Raw genomic sequence first — 27,596 nt, 5'->3', positions numbered from 1 at the left:
GTTGGCTTTGTTCAGTTGAGGAGGACATTAGGTCCTTGAACGTCCAAGGCGACTGGAAGCGTTTGGCTCAGGACCGAGACCAATGGAGACGGTTACTTCGTTCGGCGCAGATTTGAATTCAACGAGTCGTCGTCAGGTACTATGAACTGCCATCTGCCTCATCATTCACTGCCTCGTGAGAGTCTGAATGATTCAGAGGTAAACGAGTCACTGACAGCCGAGCACTCAGTCAGTAGCTCAATCAACACGTTTATTATGCCGTGATGGTACCCAATATTTGTTTTGAATGACTGAACGTACATTTTCTATGGAAAAATGACTCAATTACATGCTGTGTGAGCGAAGGCAAGCGGTGTGCGTCGCCTGCTCGTGAGTGACTGAATGTTTTTGTTGGCTCTTTCATTGCCTCGTCCTTTACCGTTTGGTACAAACGGTCTGCACAGAGCAGTGGATTGAATAGTGCAGTGCTTTCACACTCAGCCTAGGCAGTCAATAATTGTACGCTCTGCTTTAGGTATTAGCGAAGACTGAAGACTGGCAACTTTGCCAGAATTCATACGACGAAGGTGGAAGCAACGCATAGAAAAATTAGCAAACACACATACCTTTATTCTGCGGTTGCAGTATACCATTCGTTCGGAGCATTTACCTTTGAGCGGCAGATGACGTGATTATGCCAGTCTCATAGCGGATGTATGAGAAAACGGAAGAGTTGTCAGTCTTCGTGATATGTTGTCTTCAGTATTAGCAACAATCAATACGAAACTAACGATTTTAAATTGCCTCACTACTTGACTAGCCAACGATTCACGTACTCCATTCTAGTCAAAATTCTAGTACTACACTATGTTTGTTTTGATTCGCTATGAAAGTTTGACAGATAAAATGAGGGGTTAGTGGATTTTTCTATGTTTCGAGGGGTGAACCGATTAGCTTGGAACCGAAGATGGTACCATAGGGGAGCCAAAAAGTTGAGTGTGTTTCTTCGGGACCTACTAGTCTTAGAGTACCTCTATGGTATTAGTAAGTGATCATAGTTCTCAATGTAAATTTTCATATATCAGATAGATTCGGTCTTTGTGTGTGTTTTTACAGTCTAACTCCCACTGACTGGCATCGGCATTATGGATAGAATCCTCCTGCAACCATCTTTTATATAAATAATTGCAAGAAGCTTAAATCCGGGAGTTAGAAGGTGACAGCTCTATCGCAAATCCAAAAGCCCATTTCAAGAACGCAAGCATTCCGAAGCTATTTTCGTAAACGATAAGCCCCGCTCCAATGCTTTCAATGTGGGAATCATTAATAATGTACTGGAACTTTCAATCATGCGGTATTGCTTGATTGACGCGTATTTAATGAGTTTGAAATGTTTGTAGTATCACTAGTGCTAGTACTCGGAAACTAAGTATGAAAATATTATAAAGGACAAATTGGAACGAACTCACCGAATCTGGCCAAGTGAACCTTTTATGTCGCGGGACCGTCGCACTAAGGTGGCACTTATCCCGTCATCAGGGGCAGGAAATAAAACGCGCACGTAACTATAAATACTAATTTATTACGGCACTACTAAAAACAGTCACGCGACACAAAACAATCTAAAACATTCTAACTTGCTTGACAACATAATGTTATTGTTTTGCTCTTTCTGTTGCTTCACACGAGTGGCAGCTATGGTGAGGCCTGCGATAAAGATAGGGCAACTGGCAGTGTTGCCTAATCCATTTTCGTTGTCTGCAACATCTCCCCTCTTAATAGAGCTGGTAGGGGTCAAACCATCGAGGCTGCCTTCGAAGACGGGAAGAGCGCCGAGGTAGAACTTCTACCGGTTCGGTTTCAGCTGCTAACTCGAACTCAGTTGATGTTGCTGTCGTAGAAGACATTGACGACATCGATGTACTCGTGGTCGCTGGTGAACTACATCTCGGTGACGGCGGCAATGATTGAGGCGTCATCGGATTCGTAGTTGATGCTGAGCTAGAGGCTTGCGATGATGATGATTGGACGGGCTCGTCCGGTGCAAGCGACGACGGTGACTGAGGTAGGTTCCAGGCAGACATCAGGACGTTCAACGGAAATGAACTGTGTGAGCTCACGGCTTGTCTGACTGGTAACTTGGCATTCGAACTCGTGGAATTTCGACTACGCAACTGGTTGACGTGCGAGCGCAGCATCCGAGCATCGGTCCACACGTTATACATTACGTTACCGATTCGCTCGAGAACTATGCCAGGTACCCATTTCCAGGTGTTTTTGGTGTAGACCTTGGCGTAGACAGCATCGTCGCGGTTGAATGATCGTCGCTTTTGTTCTTTCTGCTCTTCTGGAACTGCCATGGGCGCGGGAGGCGGGCGTAACAACTCAAGGCTGGTTCGGATTTTACGGCCGAACATAGCCTCTGACGGCGTCTTGTTTTCTGGTACAGAGTGATTTGGCGTGCTCCTGTACGTGAGGAGAAACGTATCGATTGCTTCATCCATTGTTCCTCTTCCCTCTCGGATCTTCTTGACGGCCCTTTTGAATGTATCCACGAAACGCTCTGCTTGTCCGTTTGATTGTGGATGGAACGGGGCTGTCGTGAGGTGCTCGATGCCGTTCGTAACACAGAATTTGCCAAACTCTGCACTGGTGAATTGTGTTCCGTTGTCCGAGACCAGTGTAACCGGCATCCCCAGTCGAGCGAAGAGTCCACGCAAGATGGCAATTGTGGATATCGATGTAATGCTGCGCGTTTTGACAATCTCAGGCCATTTGGAGTAAGAGTCGACGACGATTAAGAAGTAGTCACCATCGATTGGTCCGGCGTAATCGATGTGAACGCGTTGCCATGGGCCAACTGTTTTCGGCCACGGCATCGGTGTAGCATGAGGAGGAGACTTCGCAACGGACGCACACTGCGCACAGGCCTTGACGTAACCAACGATGTCTTCGTCGAGTGACGGCCAGTACACGTAGCTCCTGGCAATCGCTTTCATCCGCTGCATACCCGGATGGCCTCGATGAAGCTGGTCCAAGCATCGTTTTTGGTGTTTCGATGGAATGACGAGTCGTTCGGCAAACAGAATGCACCCATCCACTACGGTGAAGGATTCCAGTCTGGCGTGGAATCGTTTGATCTCCGGTTCGACTTGCTTAGATTGCGGCCAGCCGTTTTGGATGTACCGGTAGACCTTGCGTAGAAGTGGATCGGCCTGGGTGCTTTGCGCGACGACTCTGAAATTAAGGGGAAGAACATTAAGTGAATCCGCGGCTACTGACCTGACATCTTCCTCCAGTGTAACGCTAGCGATGATATAATCCTCTTCTGGCTTCGCATGTTGGCTTATTAGTCGGGACAGTAGGTCGGCATGGCCGAACTTCTCAGTCGGAACGTACTCGATGTCAAAGTCGTACAGAAGTAACGTGAGGGCAAAACGTTGCAACCGGTTAGCCGTATACACCGGGATACCTTTCTTGGAGCCGAAGATTCGAACCAATGGAGCGTGGTCAGTTTGAAGGCGGAAGCGCCGACCAAAGATCATTTTGTGAAACTTCGTAACTGCGAAGATGATAGCTAGACCTTCTCTATCAGGCTGACTATAGTTCTGCTCCGCCTTGGTGAGTGCTCTCGAGGCGTGCTGCACCACCTTGATGGAGCCATCGGAGAATTTATGGCTGATTGTGGCCCCGAGACCGACTGATGAAGCATCGGCGGACACGATGATCTCCTTCTTCGGATCGAAGTGTGTAAGCAGTAGGTCCGAAGTAAGAATCTGCTTGAATCGGTCGAACGCCTGTTGACACTCCGTATTCCAATCAAACTTCGATTCTGTTTTGAGGAGGTTATCAAGGGGATAGCGGAGCGCTCGCATATTAGACACGAACTTTCCATAATAGTTAATCGCGCCAAGGAAGGAGCGTACACCAGATACGTCGGAAGGAGGAGGAAGCTTGCTAATTGCTTCAACTTTTGCTGGATCCGGTCGAAGTCCGCTAGCGTCGATGATGTGTCCAAGATAACGAATTTGTCGCTTTCCAAATGAACACTTCTCAGCTCTGATCGTAAATCCGAAGTCTTGAATTCGCTGAAGAACGGCTCGGAGATTGCGGTCGTGCTCTTGCTGGTTTTCACCGCCCACAACAACGTCATCAAGATAACCGGATGTTCCTGGTAGATCAGCTAGCATCGTGTCGATGAGTTGCTGGAAAACTCCAGGAGCAATTTTCACACCCGGCGGAAGGCGGTTGTAGAGGTAGAGTCCACGGTGCGTGTTGATAGTAAGTAGACTCCGAAATTTTTCATCGACCGGTACCTGCATGAAAGCGTCCGAAAAATCAATCTGACTGAACACTTGGCAGTTCGCTAGCTTGGCAAATATATCTTCCGGTAGAGGCAACGGGTACTGGTTCGATTGAAGAGCGGAGTTCAAGCCTGTCGAGTAATCTCCGCAGATCCTAATTGCCCCATTCGCCTTGCGCACGACAACTATAGGAGCAGCCCATTCCGAGTAATCGATTGGCGAAATGATCTTCAGCTTCTCCAATCTATCCAACTCCTGGTTAACGGCATCGTACATTGCATATGCAACGGGCCGTTTGGGACAAAACACGGGTTTACAGCTTGTTTTCAGTTCGAACTTAACGGCCGTTTTGATGCACAACCCGAGCTTACAACTGAACACCTTCGGGAAGGTTGACTTGAGAGTCGACAAGGATGCTGGAGAGGCAGAAATATTGCAGCAAAAATTGTCCATCGGTACTGACCAGAGATCGAAGCTGTCCACGAAGTCGGATCCGAGAAGCTGCAGTGGTTTCTCCGTCACTCGAATCACACCATTTCGTGTTGTTTCACCGATGGTAACGTTGCACACGAACTCGCCTTCAAGCAGCAAGGTATTACCAGAAGCGGTCTTCGCCTTGACCGTCGATGGAACCAGCTCCGGACTTCCGATCTTCTCCCAAATTTGCTTGCTGATGACCGTGATGTCCGAAGCGGTATCGAGTTGCAGCTGAATCGACGTCCCGCATATACTTACGGGCACGAACCTCCGTCGTTGCTGCACGCTGCATACGTCGACGATTACCACCTTGCTATCCACCGAATGCTTCTTCCTTCTCCTCATCGTAGGCTGGCGTGCTTTGTTCGCACTACCACAATAGCCTTCTCGATGTCCAAATTGACCACATTCGGAACACTTGTGCTGCTTGTAGCCGCAGTTGCGAACATAATGTAGTCCGCCACAAAACCAACACGGTGAATCTGGTTTGCATTCACTATCGCTCAATGCCTGGTTTGGGGACTCAAAGTCACGCTTTTTAAATTGCCTGTTGCTATACTTGATCGCGTTCACTTGATCGAATGGAACCGGCGCTTCGATCATAGCGTTATCGTGCTTGAGGTTGAAAAGACGCTGGCACTCATTTGACAGGTGCTCTAGTGTGACGTCATTTACCTCCTCGATCTTTGAGAGGAGCCGCATCCTAATTTCGGCATCACTCTCCGATTTCAACCCGCACACGTATATCAAGCACTTAAATTGCTCCTCCGACAACTTTCCGAGCTCGAACTCCACACAAGCTTTGTTGACTCGGCAGGCGTACGCAATATGGTCTTCGGTCGGATACCGGGAAATCTGCAAACATCTGTATCGCCGACTGATCACCGACTCCTTTGCACCGAACAAATTTTTCATCTTCTCGACCGTCTGGGAGAAGGAAAAATCTTTGGGAAGCTTGGGAAGAATGAAACTCACGTACCTTTCGTGTTCAATCGGTCCCAGCTTCCGAAGCAGCAGTCGCACTTTCGCTTGATCGTCTAATCGAGCTGCGTCCTTCTCGAATAGCTCATCGTATCGAGTGTACCAAGCAGCAAAAGTTATGTTGCTATCCGGTTCGTAGCGAAAATCCTTGATGTTATTCGCCAATGAGTCAAGGATCTGCTCCGGATTGTATGCAACTTGTCGTTCTCGGGACTTTGCCAACGTACGGATGAGCTCCTGATGACGCGCTTCACGGCGTGTCTCGTTTGCTTCGTTTTGCTGGGTCACTTGAATCACTTGAGTCATCATTTGTTGCATCAAAAACATCATCTGACCAAGGTCCGGCTGACTCATTTGTTGCTGCTGAGGAGGAGGAAGAGCATATTGTTGCTGTCCGGGTGCTGCTGGAACGGACTGTTGCTGATGGACCGGGGCTCCCTGCTGTAAATTCAACTGCTGCTGTTGCTGCTGCTGCTGTTGATTCTGAAACCGCTGCTGCTGGTCGACATCGCGTGGAATTTGTCCGTTATTTTCCATTACACTAGCACTATGTCTTCTTTTCCTCCGTTTACGCGCGGGAGGCGAAATGTTGGGTTATCTTCGGGAACTTCACACGCGAAAAAAAAACTCAACAAATCGCTCACAACTCGTCGCCACTTTTATGTCGCGGGACCGTCGCACTAAGGTGGCACTTATCCCGTCATCAGGGGCAGGAAATAAAACGCGCACGTAACTATAAATACTAATTTATTACGGCACTACTAAAAACAGTCACGCGACACAAAACAATCTAAAACATTCTAACTTGCTTGACAACATAATGTTATTGTTTTGCTCTTTCTGTTGCTTCACACGAGTGGCAGCTATGGTGAGGCCTGCGATAAAGATAGGGCAACTGGCAGTGTTGCCTAATCCATTTTCGTTGTCTGCAACAGAACCTAACAGGCTTGATTTGTTAGAGGGGAAGTCGCAATTGTAGACGGTTCGCTTCACGGGGTAATCCGGTTTGTGGTAGAGCTTGCACGGAATGTCCCAAATGTAGTCTACAATACAATCCGCATACTGTGGAATTCAATTCAGGAAATTCAAGAATCTGTTCGTAACCAATATCACTTTACTGTTAAAAAAATCCGGAACAATACAAAATCCAAAAATTTGACGGGAGGAAAAATTTTAGCTTCCATCTACAAGCACAGCACTCTTCGATTCAGATCAGATAGATTCGGTCTTTTTCGCTTAAAAATGCAAACGGTTATAAGTAATGCTACAACTTCTTAGGTCAGTGTTATGGTTAGCATAATAAAATCTAACCTCATTGGTCTCTTTCCAGGCATTGCCAACAAACCTGCCTCCGGTACGTCAGCTAAGGAACCGTCACAGGAAAGCAACGTTTCGGTTGAATCCAGCACCTCGGCCAGCGCGGTCACAACTGCCGTTAACGTCTCTAGTACTTCTAATGTCTCACCTAGTACTACGACCAGCACTAACCCTGCTGCCGCTACGACCACCACCTCCTCCAATCCGGACGTGGGTCGAATGAAGGAGCAGCTCATGTATCTGGCCCAGCTGTTGAAGTTTGATGTGAGTCGATCAATAGATGTTTCACTTCGGAACCAATATAAACATTTTATTTGTTGTCCTTGCAGGTTATGTTCTCGGACTTCCCGAAGGGCAACCACGGCGAATATCTCACGCTGGTAACGCTGTCGACCGAACCGCCGCAGTTGTGCCATGGCAGTGGTGCCAGTCTGGAAGAATCGCACGACGAGGCAGCCCGCGGAGCGCTGGAAATCCTCAGCAAGATCGGCTTGGACAACGTCAAGCCCAAGGGTAGTAGCAATTCTACTACTACCGGAGGTGGAGATGAAAGTAAGTCAAAACCTCCGCTGACCAACGGGTTGAAGAAGTAATAAGAAGGGGAAAAGGGGAAGAATTTGAGAAGTTTATGTCTTCGGAAGTAACTGCCCACTGGCGGTGATTTCCGCTGACCCAAACTACTCGAAACCGTCGCCGGTTGAGGTTATGAAAACTGCCATCTTGGGGAAAAAGAAACAAAGGAAAAGCATGAGTTTGTCTGAAGACAACACAATGGAACGAACGCGGGGGTAAGACGATGCATTTAACCAGATAAAAAGCAAATGGTAAATCTTCTTAGAAATTCATGATTTTCGACAACAAAGCGCTAATGCATTAACTAAACATATTGAACGCAGAGAAACAGAAACAGTGCGCTGAAAGTATTCGCGCTTGTTTTTTTTTAGAGAATGGAGCTCGCTGCGAGCGACTGGCTCGATTAATAGGACTTGTCTGGAGCGAAAGTACGTGTCTCTCAGGCAGGTTCTATTAATTCGTATTTTTAAAGAATTCTGTCTACCGGACGGAAATGCTTTTGACACGGTAACTACACTGAACCGATGGTGGCTAGTTACGGGTGTCACAAGTGAAATTTTCAATTGATTACCATTTACCTAAAACAGCGAAAAACAGCAAATTGCAACAGCAAAGGGATTGTTGGTGGAAAAAAATTGGAAGAAGTATTACAAGTATTGAAGGTTCTTAATCATATGGAATCGATTTAAGCGATTGGAGTGCAGAGCAACACTGGATAAGGTCGAGGAAAGAGGGAGAAGAAAGGGTGTATACCAATATAATCGTTCTACTACTGCATAATAATATGGATACCGACGAGTTCTGACCGTTACTCTTGATCACTGGCTGACCGTAAATTGAGTCAGTCAGCCGATTGAATAACGTTTTTATATTGCTATATTGTTTTAATCGTAGTTTGTGTATTGTTTAAAAACCTTCATATAAAATATCATAGTTAAAAACGAGAGGTGAAAGGAAGTGAAGGAACGAGCCGTTTGCGCTCGAATACAATAAACTTTCGACGCTGTGTCGGCTCACTGCTGGCGTAGGAGGCGCTGAAACTGTGGTACTAGATTAATCCGCGGCGAAACTGTCGAGGTATTCTGTCGAAAACTACATCTGAAGATGACGGATCTTCTAGTACGATTTTTCAAGTGGAATATTGTTGGGGGCTAGTCGCAGAAACGTCAAATCTAGTACCACATCATTTAAAATTGTAATAGAGCAAGCAGCGTTCGAGATTTTACTGTAACCCTTACTTGTAGTAGGCGTGTGTCCAAGAGTGCGTTCCAATGATCTTGGACCCAACCTAAGCCAAATTCAGGCTAGGTGAGAACCATCAAACATGTTCTAGTACTACGTGCCAGTTTGGACAAGCGCCTTCCCTACGCATAAAGTTAATCACCAATTAAGCTAAGTGTGTTTCTACTAGTAATACATATATCTGTAAGAAATAATGTATTTTTTCAGTACTACTATTTCTACCCCTTTACACACTCCCACCCTCATACAAGCGTCCACTAATCACATTCACACACCCCACACACATACAGTTTACAAGTTCAATAAATGTATTTATTCTACACAAACATAACCATTTCGCAGCAACAGAGATCAGAACAAGATAGGTTTCTTTTCACTTTTTCAAACATTACAATCCACAATAAATAAACAATAGTTCATAACAGCCAGAGATAGCACAGCATACGTCAATGTCCCCTTTCATCCCCATTCAAAGAATACACACACAGACACAAAGTCACTACACAATCGTGTAATTGTGTAAAGCCAAAAACATAAAAAATACATTCTTTCCCGGATATTTAAACTAACTAACAACCAAAACAAAACAAATACAAGCAAACTGTAGCTATAACGAGTTGAAGAAACAAAAAGGACAACCAGCAGAAACACATTTCTTTGTTTGACAAAAAAGAATAAGAAGAAGAAGAAGCTAGTACTAAAATCGAACAGCAACTAACAGCAGTGACGAAATCAAGAGCAAATTAGGCACATGGTAATTGATGAGACGTAACGAGAATGAGGAGCAATATTCAACTGTAGAAGACATCCAAAACCAAAAGTAAGACAGAAACGGGAAATTTGAACCAATGGCAAGTTACTTTTTACTTTTTACATTGCAATTTTCTAATGTACGGTTGATCTCCTCCGATACAGCTCCGCAACTGCGGATCCTCGATTGATCGGATGGCGATTGAGCATTTGTACGGTTTTTTCCCCGAATGGACCGATTGGCCGAATGAGATCGAAACGATGGTATGCTAAAACTCCGAACAAAGCAGGATGTTATTTAACTACCATCGGACTCAAGGATGAGTCATTTCGCCGAAAACTTATTCTTTCTCAACGATTCGGTGAAATGACCCACGCCGTTTTATATTTATTTATTCAAAATTCGGCCTGTTATTTGATTCGGTCAGCTGTTCAATTGCAACCTTCCAATCGCCCCACTTGGTCAATCAATCAAGAGGTCAGTCAGTCAAAAAAGACTGGGATAGCCCGTTTGGCAGAAAGTCATTTGTAATAAGGTCATTTGGCATAAAGAAGCATTTGACCTTAAAAATTCAGCCACGCTCTACATGCCAAATGACCCTTGAGAGTTAACTGTTAACTCATTTTGACAGGCTGAATTATACATTATTTTTTACGTTCAATGGCTGTAATCTCAACAGTCATTTGATATAACGGTCATTTGGCATAAATGGAGAAAGTAATAGAACTCTCCTTTTCTGAATGCCAACTGACTTTATGCCAAATGACTTTCGGCCAAATGATGTATCTCCCCGAGAAAATTAAAACTATAAGAACCATTCGATGATTAAAATTGAAATTTTGTTGTTAACTTATTAAAACTTTTTCCGGCTTGTTTCTGTCGCGGTATGTTAGATTTTTTTTTTGTTTCAACCGTTGAAACCAAAATTATCGAATGATTTTTATACGTGCATACAAAGCAAAACAAAACAAACAATACTGAAACCCTCATGCAAAAACACACTCGGAAACACACGGTAGGAAATTTGTTTGATGTTTTAGAAAGGAAATGTTGTTTCAAAATTATTTACAAAAAAAAAGAAAAGAAAAGAAGAAAGCTATAAAACGCAAAACTTTCAATATTTTTCATATTCTCGAAGGAATTGAATCATTTCCATCAACCAAAATCTGAAAGGAAATGAGTTCAAGAGATGATGTGAAGAACTGTGAAACACTTCTCTGAATAAAAACAACCCAATGACACTCAATGGAACACAGATATGTCAAGCAGAATCCCGCTTCTGCCCGCGGAGGCCGTTTTCTCACTTGCTCTAAAACTACCGAACGCTCCTTTTTATTTTTTTGGGAAGTATTTCCCTCCTTCAGCCTCTGGTTCTGGATTCGTGTATTTCATAGAAAAAAAATAATAATTATACAATATTCAATGGCACAATAACATTATCGACCACGCTTCCGGGCCTGCTAAAACAAATCCGCAATCTTATCTAGCACCTTTTTCAGCAAGCCCAACCGGTTGAAGGTGAAGAAGTGCACCAGTTTGACCTCGTCGGGTCGCTCCTGCCGCAGGGTCCGCACCAGTTCGGCAAAGTGCTTCACCACGAACGCCTCGAAGACGTCCGGCTCGTCGAGGGCATGTGAGTGTAGCATGGCGAGCACTTCCGGTGGCGGGTTGACGCGCGTAAGGTTGAGCACGGTTTCCAGCTGGTCGTACGAGGCCGGCAGGAAGATGCCCGGAACGATGGGAACCGTGATGCCCGCCCGCCTGCACTCGTCCACGTACTGCAAGTACGAGGCGGCATCGTAGAGGGTTTGCGTCAAGACGAATTCCACGCCGAGGTCGACCTGTGTGGGGGAAGGGATGGAAAGAAGGGTACGGTCAGTTTCGAAAGTCATCGAAAATAAAACTCAATTTTGATGGTTGTGCTGGGAAAATTGGCTTCGGCGAGTGACATATGACCAGGAATGCCGGGTGTATTTTGAAATCTTCAACGAGGTCGACGGAACGTCTTCACTTGTCTTCAACGCTACTTTACAAATTTAAGAGCGGGGGAGGATGTTTAATATTTCAGATTTATAGAACTGAGTTTTTACAGACGGTCAGGGAACTTCCCAGAAGTTCACTACCCATAAAAGCATAACTATCCCATCTTTGCTTGATTTCCTATTCATATGGGATAGTTATGCTTTTATGCGCTGTTTGGGAAGCTTCTTAAAAGTCAAGCACAATTTGTTGCATTTGATTAATCATAAGCATTTAGCATGAATTTCAAGACATTTATCATCAATCTATAACCGTCATCACCAGTGTTGGCAAAATCAGCAATCAATTGATATTTTTCCGCTCTCATGCGCTCGCAATATCACGCGTGATATTGGAACAAAATATCACGCTTGATATGGATTTTACAAGCTCCTTCGATATTGCGAGACTATTCACAACGTGCAAAAATCAAGCTGATAGTTGACTCGACACAAAAATGATTCCGTTGCACATCGTTTTCTTAGATTCCGTTTTTACTGTTCACCGATGGCAGACACGAAGTCAATCTCACCACAGTTTGTTGAGATTTGCAGCTGGTGAGCTTTGTTAGCTTGATATTCCGTGCTGCTATATCACAGCTTGCAAAATCAACTGCAGTTGTTTGCTTGTTGATTTTTGTCAAGCGTGATCTTGGGCGTTGGTGAGATTTGACTTTTTGATATGTTCCAAACACTGGTCATCACAATGAGGTAATTTATTAAGATCAATGATTAACAATTAATATCTAAAAAGGTCATAAATATAATTTTTGATTAATATTATTGATTATTAAACACTTAACGCTCAAGTTAAGACAATATCATTTGCTTTCGGAGAACTGCTTAAAAGTCCGGAGAACGTTGTTCAGAGAACGTTGTGGAATTTCAAGCAACTTCGTAGAACTTTAGGAAATTTAGAAGTAGTTCACGTTGTAGAAGTTCAGATAACTTTGTAAAACTTCATCTCTAAGATCAGAACGTCCCGAAGAAACGACCCAAGTAACCAAAGGCACGTTATTTCGCCTTTTTGGCTATATACAGCTGAACAACGGCTATATCAGTGTTTGCAAGTTCTGATGAGGCCCGTATATAACCAAAAAGGCGAAATAACGTGCCTATGGTTACTTGGGGAGCTCCACTTTTTGGCTCAGCTCTTGTACACTCTTCGGTCCCAAGCTAATCGATTCACCCCTCGAAACATAGGAAAATCCACGAACCCCTCATTTCATCTGTCATAGCGAATCAAAACACACATAGAGTAGTACTGGAATTTATACTAGAATGGAGTACGTTAATCTTCTGCTTGGGACCAATAGGCTCGTCAAGCAGTGAGCCAATTTAAAATCGTTAGTTTCGTATTGATTGTTGCTCTACTCTCTTCGGTCCCAAGCTAATCGATGCACCTCTCGAAACATAGGAAAATCCACGAACCCCTCATTTTATCTGTCAAACTTCCATAGCGAATCAAAACAAACATAGTGTAGTACTAGACTTTCGACTAGAATGGGGTACGCTTGTCGCTTATAGATGTACTTGGGACCAATAGGCTAGTCAAGTAGAGCGCTGCACTGCGTAATTGCCAAGAGGAGTGGATGGAGAGAGAGAGTTCGTGGGGCAATACCAGGTTCTGCAGAAATGCCGCCAATACAACGTGCCCACACATCATTTGTCCATCGATTTCAAATCCGCATACGACACAATCGATCGAGATCAGCTATGGCAGATTATGCACGAGTACGGATTTCCGGATAAACTGACGCGATTGGTCAAGGCGACGATGGATCGAGTGATGTGCGTTGTTCGAGTTCGAGAATCCTTTGAATCTCCATGGGGGTTACGGCAAGGTGATGGACTTTCGTGTCTGCTATTCAACATCGCGTTAGAAGGTGTGATCAGAAGAGCTGGGATAGACACGAATGGCACGATCTCCGGGAAGTCCATCCAGCTTCTTGGCTTCACCGATGGTGGCGGAAACGTACATCAGACAGAAAGCTGGACTTGCCATCAACGCATCGAAGTCAAAAACACATGTTAGCCTCCCACCCCGCGGGGCCCCGAGTTCAGATTGACGGTGACGAAATCGAGGTGGTTGACAAGTTCGTGTATTTGGGCTCACTGGTGACCGCCGAAAATGATACCAGCAGAGAAATTCAAAGACGCATTATCGCAGGGAATCGTGCCTACTTTGTTGACTATCTACAAGACGCTGATTAGACCGGTGGTCCTCTACGGCCACGAGACCTGGACTATGCTCGTGGAGGACTCTTGGTGTTTTCGAACGGAAGGTGTTGCGTACCATCTACGATGGAGTGCAGATGGATGACGGAACGTGGAGGTGGCGAATGAACCACGAATTGCACCAGCTGCTGGGAGAACCATCCACGGTCACCATTGCAAGAATGCCGCACGACGACTCAGTGAAAATGGTTCTCGAAAGCGACCCAAATGGAAGGCGACCTGCGGACCCTTCGCAGACTACGAGACTGTCGAAGTGTGGCCATAGGTCGAGTAGAATGGAGACAACTTCTTCGGACAGCAGAGGGCAACAAGGTCTTAGCCTGTTTGGTAAGATATATATAACTTGGCCTCCTGGACGCTCTTCTTTTTCAGCTCCACCAAATCACCTTCCAATTGTTGAACCTTCTTCCGACGCTCTTCTGCCAGTTTTCTCAGAGAATGAGTCTCTTACTGAATCGTATGGAGAATTTTTTTTAATCGTAGGTTACTTAAGGCCTGTACTCGAAAAAAATGCACCAGACAAAAGTGTTTGCCAAAAATTTATTTTAAGTCGGATTTTCTTGAAACTTTCAGGAAATGAACTAATGCATATGGATTATGTTTCGACATAATAACTTTATTCAATTTCCTTTCCATCGCTGACCCCTCATTATATTTTGTGCAATAGTGGAGCCGATCTTTTTGGTCACTTTCATCCATTCTTTCTTCAACTCCAGCTCGTTCTTAAACACCTTGGACGATTTTCGAACTTTGGCCTTCATTATGGCCCAAAATCTTTCCACCGGACGAATCTCTGGTGAATTTGGGGGGTTGGCGGTTTTTGGTACAAAAACAACGTTATTGTCTCTGTACCAATCCAACGTCGATCGCGCGTAATGGCATGATGCCAGGTCCGGTCAAAAAAATGTCTCGCCTCCGTGGGACCGCAGGAAGGGCAACAGACGCTTCTGGAGGCACTCGGTGCGGTAAATTTCGCTGTTGATGGTACCCATTGTGATGTACGGTTTACTTAGTTTACCGCATTGGCATATGGCCTGCCAGAGCAAGTATTTTTTGGCGAATTTGTCCACTTTCTTCTTCCTTATGTCTTCCGGAACATCAAACCGTCATTTGGCAACGTAGAACTCCAGCCCCGGTATCTGCTTTTCGTCTACCTTGATGTAGGTTTCGTCATCTATAACCACACACATCGGTTTCGTTAACCACTCTCGATACAGCTTCCTTGCGCGGGATTTGGCCGCCGTGTTTTGTTGATCACGCCGGTTCGGTGCCTTCCGGACCTTGAATACACGAAGCCTAGCTCGTTTCATGGTTTGCTGAACGAACCAGGCGGAACACTTTGCCTTCAGAGCCGCGTCGCGAATCGAAAGGTTCGGATTACGCTTGAAATAATCCAACACCTTCCGGGCCTTCACAGGGTCAGCTGTGAAGGAGTTTCTTCCACTTCCAGCCTGCCGCTCGGTCGTCTTGGACTCCTTAACGATTTTACCACCCGAGACACAGTTGTATGGGTGATTCCCAGTTGTCTTCCGATCCATCTCATGGTCGCAGTCTGATTTTCCATGACGGCGCGCAAAATTCTCCGGAGATTTTCTACTTGTTTCGATGACATCTCAATAACCACTGAACCGATTGTTATTAAATTTTGCACATGTAAACAATTCATTCCAAACTAGTTATGTCCAGATATTCATCAATTTTTACCCACAGTTACACACGGATAAAAATGGTGCATTTTTTTCGAGTACAAGCCTTATGCGTTGAATAACCTACGCTTTAAGAAAAATTTCATTTCTTACATTCTAGCACCGCACTTCCTTCGGCAAAGTTGTAAGGCACTTCCTGGACTATATTTGTACTTAGTTGCACGATTGTGGTCTCTAGGGATTAAAATACAAAAAAGTTGATTTTCCCATACGAATTTCCATATAAATTTTAAACGCAATGCGGAAAGCCGAGTTACAACCAATCGTCCCCAAATTTTGCACAGTTGTTTGGGACTCCAAATGGAACCAAAAAAGTGTTGTTCTCGATTGGTGAGGTAAAGTTTGCGTTTTTCCATATAGCGGTGACCCATTCTAATGCGGTTTAGGATTTTGGTTTTATATATTGTTAATCTACTGATTGGTTTAAGTTAAATTTGAATCCAGATCTCTAAAATTCACCAAGTTCATGTACCTGATGACTTTAAATTTCTATTCTTGTCAATGTCCACAAAATTTAACCATTGGATCATTTTCGTCAATGTCCTAGAACTCTAGTTTTGTAGGTAATTCTGAGTAGAATTCCAAGGCAAATTTTAATGAAAATTCATAACAGCGTTTGACGTTAATTCTTAAGGAGTTATGAGAAAATGTGAACGAGAAGGAGGACTACACCATGATCATTCTGAGGAGAACTTCAAGATAATACAAAAGAGAAATCTAAGGACATTGTTAGGATAATTTAAAGAAGATTCTGGGACAAAAGGAATCCGGAGCATATTTCCATGTGAGTTTTCGGAGAATTCATAGAGGGTATATTATGAAGAATTACAGTTAAATATGAGTATAACGAATTCGGTTGAATATTTCAAGAGGGTTCTGACAAATTTTTTGGAGAAATCTAAGAAGAACTGCAAGTTATTTTTTAGGTGAGAATTTCATAGTTGTGAGTTGAATTACAAGGAAAGGGGCAATATTTAACGGTAATTCCAAAATATATTCAATGAGAATAATTCCAACGGAATATCCTTAGAAAATTCTGAGCTGAATTTCAAGTGGATTTCGAGGAGTATTCTAAGGATATTCCGGTATTTTTTAGATAATTCAAAGGAGAATCCCAGCAGCATTTCGTAGATTTTTTTGCGATTTCCTAGCAGAACTAAATGGGAATTTCAGGATAATATTAAGTAAATTAAGTAAATTCTGAGGTGAACTCCAAGTTAATTTTCAGGAGAATTCTTCAGGCAATTCCTAGCAAGAATTATTAATAATGTAATGAGCATTGCAAAGTGAATTAAAATAGTTTACTAGAGATGTTTAACATTTTTCCTTTACACTAGTCAATAATATCTATCAGAATGTCTAGCTCAATTTAAAATATTTCCATTATACATTTAAATTGTATTTTTGAGATAATATGTCATAGGTTAATGAAACTATGGTACTTTATGGTAGAAACATTCTGAAAAACCTGGAAAACTCATGGAATTTTATTCAAAAAAATGAGTAGACAATAAGCTATAATAATTATCAACAATATAAAAAATCTCTGGGAATCTGGAATTCTTTACCATCGTTTTTTTTTATTTCCTTATAAATTGAGCTTGATAACTTCAAAAGTGTCTTAGTCATATGATTTGTAAATTTCCCGCATCTTGCAGTTCTTTTTGTAGAATCATTTTCCTAATATATTGTTGTTAAAGGTATCGAAAATTAATCGAAGATCATACCCCAATCTATTATTTTAAAATACAATTGACAACAGAATTTTAAAATTAAAAAGACAAATAATCTGGAATTTATTAAAATTAAATCCAAAATATATAATTTTTCCAGAAAGTGCAAAAGCTTGAAAATAATCGAAGAATATTAACATAGCTCCAAAGACAAGACTAAGAGATCTTAAAACAAATGTTTCATTCAGGTACTTAGTCTGACACCTTTCAAATTAAAATGTATTGAAAACTTTCTTATAATTCTAACTATTCTTAAAAATTTTAGATTATTTGTCAGTCTGTCAATTGTCAAATGATCCAAACAAGGTTACTGATTATCGCACTGAAGTGATGATCAGGTTATTTTCCCATCGCGGTAGAAGAACATCAGCAATGTGTGTGCAGTTCATTCTTCGTGTGCGATCGCTTATATTGACGAAGCAATTCGTGTTATTTTGTTTCTCCCACCCTTCCCTTCATTCGCTGAGTGACCACATGCACCCATTGAGCATGGGTCACTCACTCTCAAATTTCCAGCAACACGATCCCAACAATCGTTCTTCGCGAGCGATGCCACTCGTAGAAGAATACACCCGGATTGATCCTCTTCATGACGAGCATCATTGCTATTATCGTTCATGAACGAGGCTTTGTGTGGTTGCTTGTGATGACGAGTGTCTTGATTTTGATAGTGGGTTTACGTAAGCTAGTGCAAAAGGGAATGTTTTTTGTTTCATTTACACAAACATTAATGAGAAACATCGTTAGAGAAAAAATAGTTTCCCGACAGAGAGACGTTGTCAGGGCCAATACGCTTCGTGCGACATCATTGAAGCATATTCAAATATTCTTCGTGAGGATCAAAGCATGAGCATCGCGTTGATACGAAAAACCAGTCATGAAGACTAAAGCATACGAATAACGCTCTCCACCGCTCGCGATGCGAACGACGAAGAGAAGAAGAGTACGCAGCCCGAAGGTTTGAGTGGTGCATCGGCACTCACACTCCTCACTCACCGAGCATTCTTTACGATTTGCTTTTATGTGGGTATCCACATCATTCAAGAGTTTTGCTGAGATACCGATGCTTCGAGTACGAGTTCGAAATGAAGCGAATATCAGTAACCTTGGATACAAAATCTCGTCAGGGATCTTGCGAATTGAAGTTCAAGGAATGTATGAATTCCTGGTATCTTGCATAAACAATTCTGATCATTGGATGTTTGACTCATCATGTCTTATTCTATTTTTACCAGTTTAAAAAAAGGTTATAAGCTTAAAGGTTGAACACGAAAAAATGCGGACACATTAAAAATGTTGCCATAAAGGCATTTTTTGAGATTTTTTTTCAAAACTTCTTATTCAAGCAGTAGGCATTGGTTGTCAGTTCATTTGTTTACATCATGGCTTCACCGGAACAAGCACGTCGCGATTCAATCCTGAGCACTCAAAACGAAAATCCCGGTATATCCGCTCCTGGCAGTTTTCGAACAAATTTCTGGGCAGGAATTTCTTACCTCGGTTGACCGGAAGAGTGACCCGGATGAATATAAAATCAAAAAGAAATTGAAATTCCCCAAAAAGTTCCTTGTCTGGCAAGCAATCTGCAGTTGTGGGATTAAAAGCGAAGCTGGGACCATGAACCAGCAAATTTACCAGGAGGAGTGCCTGCGGAAAAGAATACTGCCTTTTCTGGAGCAGCATAAGGTGGATTGCCTATTCTGGCTGGCAAGCTGCCACTACTCAAATTCCACCAAACAGTGGTACAGCGAAAATGGCGTCACAGTGGTTCCCAAGGAGTTGAATCCTGCTGTGATGTGAAGCGCATACTGAAGAAAAATGGTGGAACACCAATTGGCCTGAAAAATTTCAAGCGAAAATGCAATTTGGCAGCCACACAAGTGGGAACAGGGCTCGTGCAAAAGATGATGGGCCTTGTACAAAGAAAAGTTAGATAAATTGCCTATGGTAAGAAGGAAGACTGAAACAATGGTCTTACAATAAGCATAATACGTACAAATGTATAGCTGCTACAACAAAACGCATTTTAAACCCCCAACAAGATTTTCGTGTCCGGATTTTTTCGTGTTCAACCTTTATTCAATCTTGTTCGGTCCAGTAGAATGAATAGCAACTCCTGTTGTAGCAGAATTATGTTTTTTTTAGGAATTCAAAAATTAGATCTGGTTACAATATCATTTAATATTTTAAAACGCTATCTCGACGTTTCATTCCTCATTTCGGAAATAGTTCTAATAATTAGGCAATGTCTTCTTATTAGGTAGCTAAGCAAACGCGGAGCATCTTCGTGATGCAAGTTCGCAGATCGCATAAAAATCATCATAGTTCATATCTAAAAAGCGTGACGTGTTAGAGAATAGATTAATTCTAGACTTTAATTCAGGAGACCATAAGAATTTCAAATATGATAAAATATCTCTGTTATTGAAAGTCGTATTACACAGTGTTGTTAGTTTTTAATCTAGTTGTGCAAGGTTTTGGAATATGAACTTTTGACGAATGCATAAAGATACGAAATCGATGCCTACCTTATTTTGGATAACTGACAAATCAATTTGCATTATTCTATTTCTGAAAGTTATCTGAAAATGTTTAAGTTTGGTAACTTTTTTAAATGATTTTAGTCACTAATTCACTATTTTTTTTTTGCTTAACACTGCTATCAGCCCTGAAAAACGAAGCTCTTTCAGATCATGTATTAAAGAACCCAATTTGGAAGCCAGTAAAACGTCTAATCGAAGTGACTCTCTTTGTTAGTTAATCTCATTGGCCGTGCCCAGTGGAGCACTATCGAAATTCAAACAAACCCATGCTCTTCCTTTGTTTCAGAAATGCTTGTTGACAATGTCAATTTGATCAATTGTACCGAACATCAACCTTATCAACCATTCTCTCCCTCGAAATTCGTGCAAGGGTCGAACGAAACACGTCCACAGATTTGACAGCAACAAACCGGATAAACCCGTATCGCAGCTAGGCTGCCTTTCGATTTCAAGAATGCACGCAGTACCATATGTATATGCAGGCGTGCTTGATTTAGGTTTAAATTAATATTTATTTATTCTCTTGCCATCCGTCTGTATGCTGCTTGCCGAGCCAACAACGTTAAGCTGAAACATTCAACAACGAAGGAAATTTTCTGTCCATGTGTTTACTTTAGCAGCATTGTCTGACTAAAGCTCCCACGCATTTGTCCTTACCACTGCAACTTGACCAGCGGGGTGAGATTGGTCGACATGCTACAGCTTGTTAGCTTTAACGAGGTCAAAATCATTATTGAAGACGTCCAAAATTGCGTTGAAAAAAAAACCAAAATAACCGAAATGGTCTTGAACAAAAAATGGCTTTGATAGCTCTTTAGATAGAATTCCATAGCAAAACAATATAGTGGTTCTCAGAAGAAAAAAAAATGGTCACCTTAATCACAAAATAAAAAAAAAACAGGTCTAATATTTTGCGATTACTACCAATTTTTACGAAATTCTGAGAACCACTATATCGTTTTGCTATGGAATGGCTGAGTAACTTACTGACTTACTGACTGGACCAAGGTCTTCTAAATTGTGGCAGGTTAGTTTTGAATTCTCTCACAACTCTAGTTACCTCTATGACTAGTAGGTCCGGAAGAAACGTGCTCAACTTTTTGGCTCAGCTCTGGTACTATCTTCGGTCCCAAGCAAATCGATTCACCCCTCGAAACATAGGAAAAACCACTAGCCCCTCATTTTATCTGTCAAACTTTCATACTTTGACTATATGTTTTAGTATTACTTCTACGTGAAGTCAACGATTTACATAGTTGAAGATGCTAATTTCAAATAACAGACTGTAGTGGTAATTTTTATACGATAGCAAATCAAAACAAACCTTGTGTAGTACTAGAATTTCGACTAGAATGGGGTACGTTAATCGATTTGCTTGGGACCAATAGGTTAGTCAAGTAGTGAGCCAATTTAAAATCATTAGTTTCGTATTGATTGTTGACTCTAGTGTGCATGATGACTTTACGTTAATGCCCTGATCATGTAAGAAGTTGCCCGAGGATGAAATCTATTTAATAATTTTGTCTTCGGTAATTGAATCCTTCTGGTTGGGAGACAGATTAGTTCACAATGTTTTCATTACACGGGGCTTGGATGTCTATCATCAGGAAAGCCTTAGCCATCTGAACAACTTTGTAGAAGACGGAAACTTTATAGATGGACAGGCTTTGATGATATAGCACATACTGAAAGTTCACATTCAAACTTGCGCCGCGCATTGAGATAATTGTGAACTAATTTGTCTACCATTAATAAATCGTTGATCAGTTGAACAAGCTAGCCGAAAACGGCAACTCCCTAGATCAGTGGTGCTCATGCAACGGCCCGTGGGTCAGATGTGGCTGTTGAAACTCCTCAAACTTACTGGAGGTTTTAAAACACTCTTGTCCTGCGAGTTTAGCCAGCCCTCACATCGAGTGAGTGGCGGCTGGAATATGGAAGAAGTAAACAAAAACTCCTCGAGAGAGATAGGGAGAGTGAACTTCAGCGAGAGGATGATTTGACGTGAGGTGCGCTTTTCGAGACTCCGGAGGACTTTTTTCTTCGACACAAGAAGCTCAGAGTTCACCCAGAGTGAGAGTAAGAGCGTGTGATAGAAAACATGAACATGAATGGCAGCAAACCTCACTCTCATTTTATCCCCCTTCGCTCAAAAACTCTGAAGTTCAGTGGAATGATTTGGCAGTAGGCATTCTACTCCTCAGAAAAATGCTACGCTCGGCTCATTTCAAACTCGCGAGCGAGGCTCCATCAAGCCTGCATGTGGCCCGCCGAGTGAGCTTGTAAGGCCCGCAGTATGCTCGCAGACTGACCAAAAATTTCAAAGATGCTTAATGTGTTTTGTAATTTCATAATATTCATTATGCCCAGAATTAGCGTTGGATTTTCCACAGAACTTTTCTGTCGATTTCCTAGGAACACACCTCAGTATTCCCTAATTGTTCTGTCTAAATTCGAGTGAATTCTTCTTTAACATTTTCTTGATAAATTTTTAATCATTCCAATCAGCTTTTTTTTCAAAAGTACCCTAGTTTCTAGAAGTTCTGTGATATTCTCCTCATAGGTCTCTTCGGTGACTCACAAGAAACTATCCTCCTAATTAGAATTCGCCTTAGAATTCCTTTGGTAACTATTATCAAATTTAGATTCCCCTTCAATTATTTCGGATCTCTTTTCAGGATGCCCTTGGAATTCTCAAGAACTTTCGAACTCCTTTCGAATTTTCCCTAAATTCCATTATACATAGGTATTATGTAATTCTATTGGATTCTACTCAATACTCCTATGACACTATCCTCCGACTTCCATGAAATTCTTCTCAAAATTACAGCTAAATTACCTCACCTTGACGCTATCAACAATATTAAAGGTAAGCTTACTGCTAAAAATAATAAGGTTTTAATTTGTTTTAAAATGTCGAAAATATCAATACAGTCAACTCCCCATAACTCGATATTGAATCACGAATTACAGGTCTTTTGTGCGTACCAATTTACTTTAAGTCAGCCTTTAATAGAGTTATCGACTTGTAGAATAAACAATCATTTTTTGTATCGTCTATAACGTCAAGAATAGTACCAAAATACTCCATTTACTTATTGGCCTTATTTACTCATATGATTTCAAGGATCCGTTTATGGATGTTATGAATAGTTAATTCATAATTTTAAGCGGTCCCGGGAAATGTACCGTTCAAGCCCCAGTGGAAACTAATGTTTTTAAATTGGCTCACTACTTGACTAGCCTATTGGTCCCAAGCAAACAATTAACGTATCCCATTGTCGTCGGAATTCTAGTACTACACAATGTTTGTTTTGATTCTCTATGAAAGTTTGACAGATAAAATGAGGGGTTCGTGGATTTTCCCATGTTTCGAGGGGTGCATCGATTAGCTTGGGATCGAAGATAGTACCAGAGCTGAGCCAAAAAGTTGAGCACGTTTCTTCGGGACCTACTAGTCTTAGAGTTACTTCTATGGCAGTATTGAGGGGTGCCGGAACAACTCGCATTTACAGGTTTATGGCAAACATCCATTATGGGTATCGTATATTATGGCTAACATTCATATTCGGAAATTACATTATGGTTAATGTCAATTATGGCAACCATATATAAAGCTCGATTCAAAGTAAATCTGGACGCACGGTTTAACACACCACCACCCTGGTGGTTGGAACAGAAAAACACCATTGACAGGCATTTGTTGATGTTTCATTGACGAAGAAATTGGTTAAAAGTTTTTCTCGATTGATCGACGCATCCCGAAATTACGGAGCATGGAACTTGAGAAAAGAAAATTAATTATGCACAAACATCTAGAGAACCCTTCGTGGTCTGCTTCAAAAATAGCAAAAGTGTTAAAATTCCCAAAGTCAACGGTGAGTCTTGTAATCAAACGTTACAAGGATACTCTGAGTGTGGATAGAGCACAGCGCATCTATTATAAAAGTGGCACTAGGGACAAAGAGCTGAGGAGAAAGGTGCTGAGGTACGTGAAAAGCAACCCAGGTGTCTCCATACGTGATTTGGCAAAGAAATACGATTCCAACTTTTCCACCGTGCGTAACATCCTTTCAAGAGAAGGATATAAGTCTTTTTGTGCCAGTAAACATCCGAATCGCTCCCTGAAACAAAATTTAGTGGCCAAAAAGCGAGCACGATTACTATACGAACGAGTTGTGACGAAATTTGATGGCTGTATTTTAACGACGAAAATTGTACCTGTCAACGGGTCGTGGGGATGTCCCTTCCAGGTATAAATTTGTTTTTGCTGATAAGTTTGCTCGGAAACTAATGATTTGGCAAGGAATCTGCAGTTGTGGCCTTAAAACTAAGGTTTTCATCGCATCTCACACAATGACGTCGAAGGTTTACATTAAATACAATACCAACGTTATGTTTTGGACGGATCTAGCCAGCTGCCACTACTCTAAGGAGGTACTAGAATTGTATGCTGCAAACAATGTTAATTTCGTCGACAAAGAGATTAATCCTCCGAATTGCCCTGAGTTCAGACCGATCGAAAATTATTGGGCAATTGTCAAGCGAAAACTTCGAGGATGCGGTAAAGAAGTGACAAATGCCCAACAAATGCGTTTAAAGTGGAATAAGTACGCCGGTACAGTGTCACCAGCGGCTGTGCAGATCATGATGGCATCGATCACAAGTAAAGTGCGACAGTTCGTTCGAAACGGTGAAATGTAATAACTTGTTATGTATCGTTTGATAGCTGACGTTGACGTTTGACGTTTTGATCAACCGTATATGTTGTTTAATTCTTGAGCTATGATCATTTGGACGCATTCATCCAAATTTACTTTGAATAGGGCTTTATGACAAAACGTATGGGGTGTCATCAATCAAATCACATGCGGATCATTGGTGGTCGGATTTTGGCTTGATTCAAAATAATCCATCATGCGACAGTCAAATCTCATGAGAATTAAAAAAAAAAACAAGCTCACTGATTTGATATCAATATTGAGTGTGCTGAATCAAATTGACTACACCTTGTCATGGTGCGGGTGCCCCGAGAATCTGACTAAGTCAACAATAAATTTAAATTTGATAAGAAGGAATCTCACCATTGGAGCACAAATTCAGGTTTTTCACCAATATGATGATAAATTTATGGTAAATCTCCATGGGACTCTTATTTTTGATAATTTTAATGATTAGTTTGAAAAGTTAGAAGCACAATTCTTAGCTCCTGAGTTCAAGTTTCAATTTTAAAGCCGCAGGATCAAATTTCAAATTGTTCATCAATAAAATTTTGCAATTTGATCAACTCAATATGTGTTTAGATAGATAGATAAACTAACCAAAACACAACCCATCTAGCTCCGCCACAAGTGTCGATTTTTGGTGGTTGGCGGTAGTTGTATGACGCAGCAAGCGCTGCATTTTTGAATAGAATATTTTTGGAACCGTTCGAAACAACAACTCTCGCGACCATCAACTTGTTCGTTCGGATCGTGATGGGTCATGTGAAATACACAAGGGAAATATTCGATACTCAACGAAAATAAACTGCCATTGCTGTTGTGACATACGATGCGACGTTTTGGATTCAGAGTGCATAAAAGGAAAATATTTCTATTTTTCCCATGTCCACTTAACACCGCGAATCATGTATCATCACACGACCGATGCACTCACTATCTAATGAGCCTCGCTAACCACAACAATCGCTGACCGTGGCAGAAGCACCAGACTGCATCAATCGGCTTGGTGTGGACGCGCTATCAGTGAGTGGTGATACATAAATCGGTGATTTCCCAGATTTTCGCACACTTGTTTTGATTTGCAAATTCTGTACATGTGTGTTCAGCCTTCCCAAAACAATATGTTTAGTCGAAACGGCGCGCTTGCCCGTGGCAAAGAAACATTTTAACTCATCATCAATGAAAATATTGCTAAAAATAGAGCCAAGCTATGGGAGAGCGATCGTGGATTCTAGTACTGCACGGCTTACACATATTCGCCAATGTCACTCGTCGTCGTTGTCGTCGTCGTCGGCACATATCTTATCACTAACTCTAGAAAATGTCATCATCACTTATCACATTCTACTGTCGTTTCACTGTTTGTGCTAAGTACAGTAACATACCTTTTGCTTCAGATATTTCACGTCATACTCGATGGACGGTGACTCCGGATGTACGTACGGGTAGCCTCCGACGGCGATGGTCATGTCGGGATTGTTCTTACTCCGTAGATACTCGACCAGGTCGGACGAGTGCTTGAAACGCTGGTTTTCACCGACCGTATCGCCTCGGATCACAAACAAGTTCCAATTGCCCATTTCGACGAACTTGTCCACCTGGGTCTCGGTAATGTTGTAACAGGATATGTGATTCATCACCGAGCAGTGTGGTACAATCTTGGCGGTCATTTTCAGCATCGGTGTGTCCACGAATCGCTGATACTGAAGGTTATGGTCCGAAATCCATGGCAGCGAGCAGAACATCGGCTTGGGGCTCAGTCGGCTAAGATCCAGTACAAAGTCCTCTTTGGGGATCAACTCGATGGAGTAGCACAAACGATCCGAGCTGGTCCATTGCTGGATCACCTGCTTCAGGTTTCGGCTGTTCTCGTGACTGTGCATGGCTTCTGCCGGACTGGCCCTGCCTCGGTTGTATTCGCCATTGGGAGGGTCGGACTCGACTGTTAAACGATGCATGGTGCTGTTGGTGGCCTCTCGCCAATGACCGTCTGTGGTGAACGATAATTTTAGACTGATGTGAAGGCGTATGATCTGTCTATACGTACCAACCGAGCTGGTCACGCGTTTCGTATACTCAGTCGGAGGAAAACTAACAGCTGACGGTTGTTGGGGCTATTTGAGTACGAGAGAGGCACCGAGCGAACCAAAGAGAGTCGGTGGCTAGCATAACGCGAACAACAAGTGTACCTACCGTCACAATACTATATAGGAATAAATGAATAAAATTTACTTTGTCTCTACATTCGACGACGATTAGAGTACTGTTCATAGTAAGCTGACCAGCAGCGCTAGCCATCAATCTTATCAGGCGCGTTGATAGTACTAGAATGCGCTCGACGAAACATCCCCACAACAATACAACTACATCGACCGCGAATGCGTATTTTGGTGTCGCTAGCTGCATCGTGACGGCGATGATCATTATATCAGTGCTAACATTTGAAAACGGCACAAAAGCCATTTGTAAACAAATGGTTTGTGGGCCCTTTACTCACTACTTGAAGTACACCCACGCGACACAACAGCAACATCGGGTAGGGGAAATTTGCCCCTTCCTGACGATGCTGTTGGTTTGCGTGGGCGTTCTTCGGGTAGCGAGTAAAGGGCCCACAAACCATTTGTTTACAAATGGCTTTTGCACCGTTTTCAAATGTTAGCACTGATATGGTTCTCAGTTCTGTTTTGTTCCTACTACCATCATACGTCTAATGCTTTTTTTTATCGTCCTTGACATTACCCTCCCGTATGGTATAAGTAAGGTGGAGAGGGGGTTTGGTGACTGGTGGCAGCGAACGGAAAACGATCGAAATAATCGAAAGTCGTTCTTGCTTTGCCTCGTGGATTGAGAGACGATGCGGAGAGACACAACTACTAAGTAGCCACTGGACGAAACAGATGCTTCTTCTGTTTGATGTTACGTAACAGCATCAACAACAACAACAACAACGTAGATGATAACTGCTAATTATATTTATTTAATCGGTTCTCTTCCAGACGAGGATTCGAGC

General features: G+C 42.4%; 3 protein-coding genes across 3 annotated transcripts in view; 1 reads left to right on the top strand and 2 right to left on the bottom strand.

The window, feature by feature from the left end:
* The window catches only part of stau (double-stranded RNA-binding protein Staufen), an 81,933-nt gene extending 71,312 nt beyond the window's left edge, over positions 1 to 10,621 (top strand). Inside the window, exons 5-6 of the mRNA XM_065230403.1 lie at positions 7,072 to 7,322; positions 7,388 to 10,621. Of these exons, the coding sequence (XP_065086475.1) occupies positions 7,072 to 7,322; positions 7,388 to 7,651 (515 nt within the window). The 3' untranslated portion in view covers positions 7,652 to 10,621. The remainder of the gene's footprint in view (positions 1 to 7,071; positions 7,323 to 7,387) is intronic.
* On the bottom strand, positions 1,755 to 6,278 carry LOC135708519 (uncharacterized protein K02A2.6-like). Its single transcript, XM_065230630.1, has one exon. It carries the CDS (start codon positions 6,276 to 6,278, stop codon positions 1,755 to 1,757), a length of 4,524 nt encoding a protein of 1,507 aa, XP_065086702.1.
* A 351-nt stretch (positions 10,622 to 10,972) lies between the features above and the next one.
* Positions 10,973 to 26,646, bottom strand: LOC135708449 (methylenetetrahydrofolate reductase (NADPH)). Its single transcript, XM_065230566.1, has 3 exons — positions 26,638 to 26,646; positions 25,972 to 26,576; positions 10,973 to 11,465 (listed from the first exon to the last, which is right to left on the bottom strand). Exons 2-3 carry the CDS (start codon positions 26,542 to 26,544, stop codon positions 11,085 to 11,087), a joined length of 954 nt encoding a protein of 317 aa, XP_065086638.1. The 5' UTR covers positions 26,545 to 26,576; positions 26,638 to 26,646; the 3' UTR covers positions 10,973 to 11,084.
* Between the last annotated feature and the right edge of the window lie 950 nt (positions 26,647 to 27,596).

This window comes from Ochlerotatus camptorhynchus, unplaced genomic scaffold, assembly GCF_037179485.1.
Source record: "Ochlerotatus camptorhynchus isolate MF236.1 unplaced genomic scaffold, CSIRO-AGI_Acam_v1.1 ptg000330l, whole genome shotgun sequence".
NCBI lineage: Eukaryota > Metazoa > Arthropoda > Insecta > Diptera > Culicidae > Ochlerotatus > Ochlerotatus camptorhynchus.
This window is presented reverse-complemented; position numbering and strand designations above follow the sequence as displayed.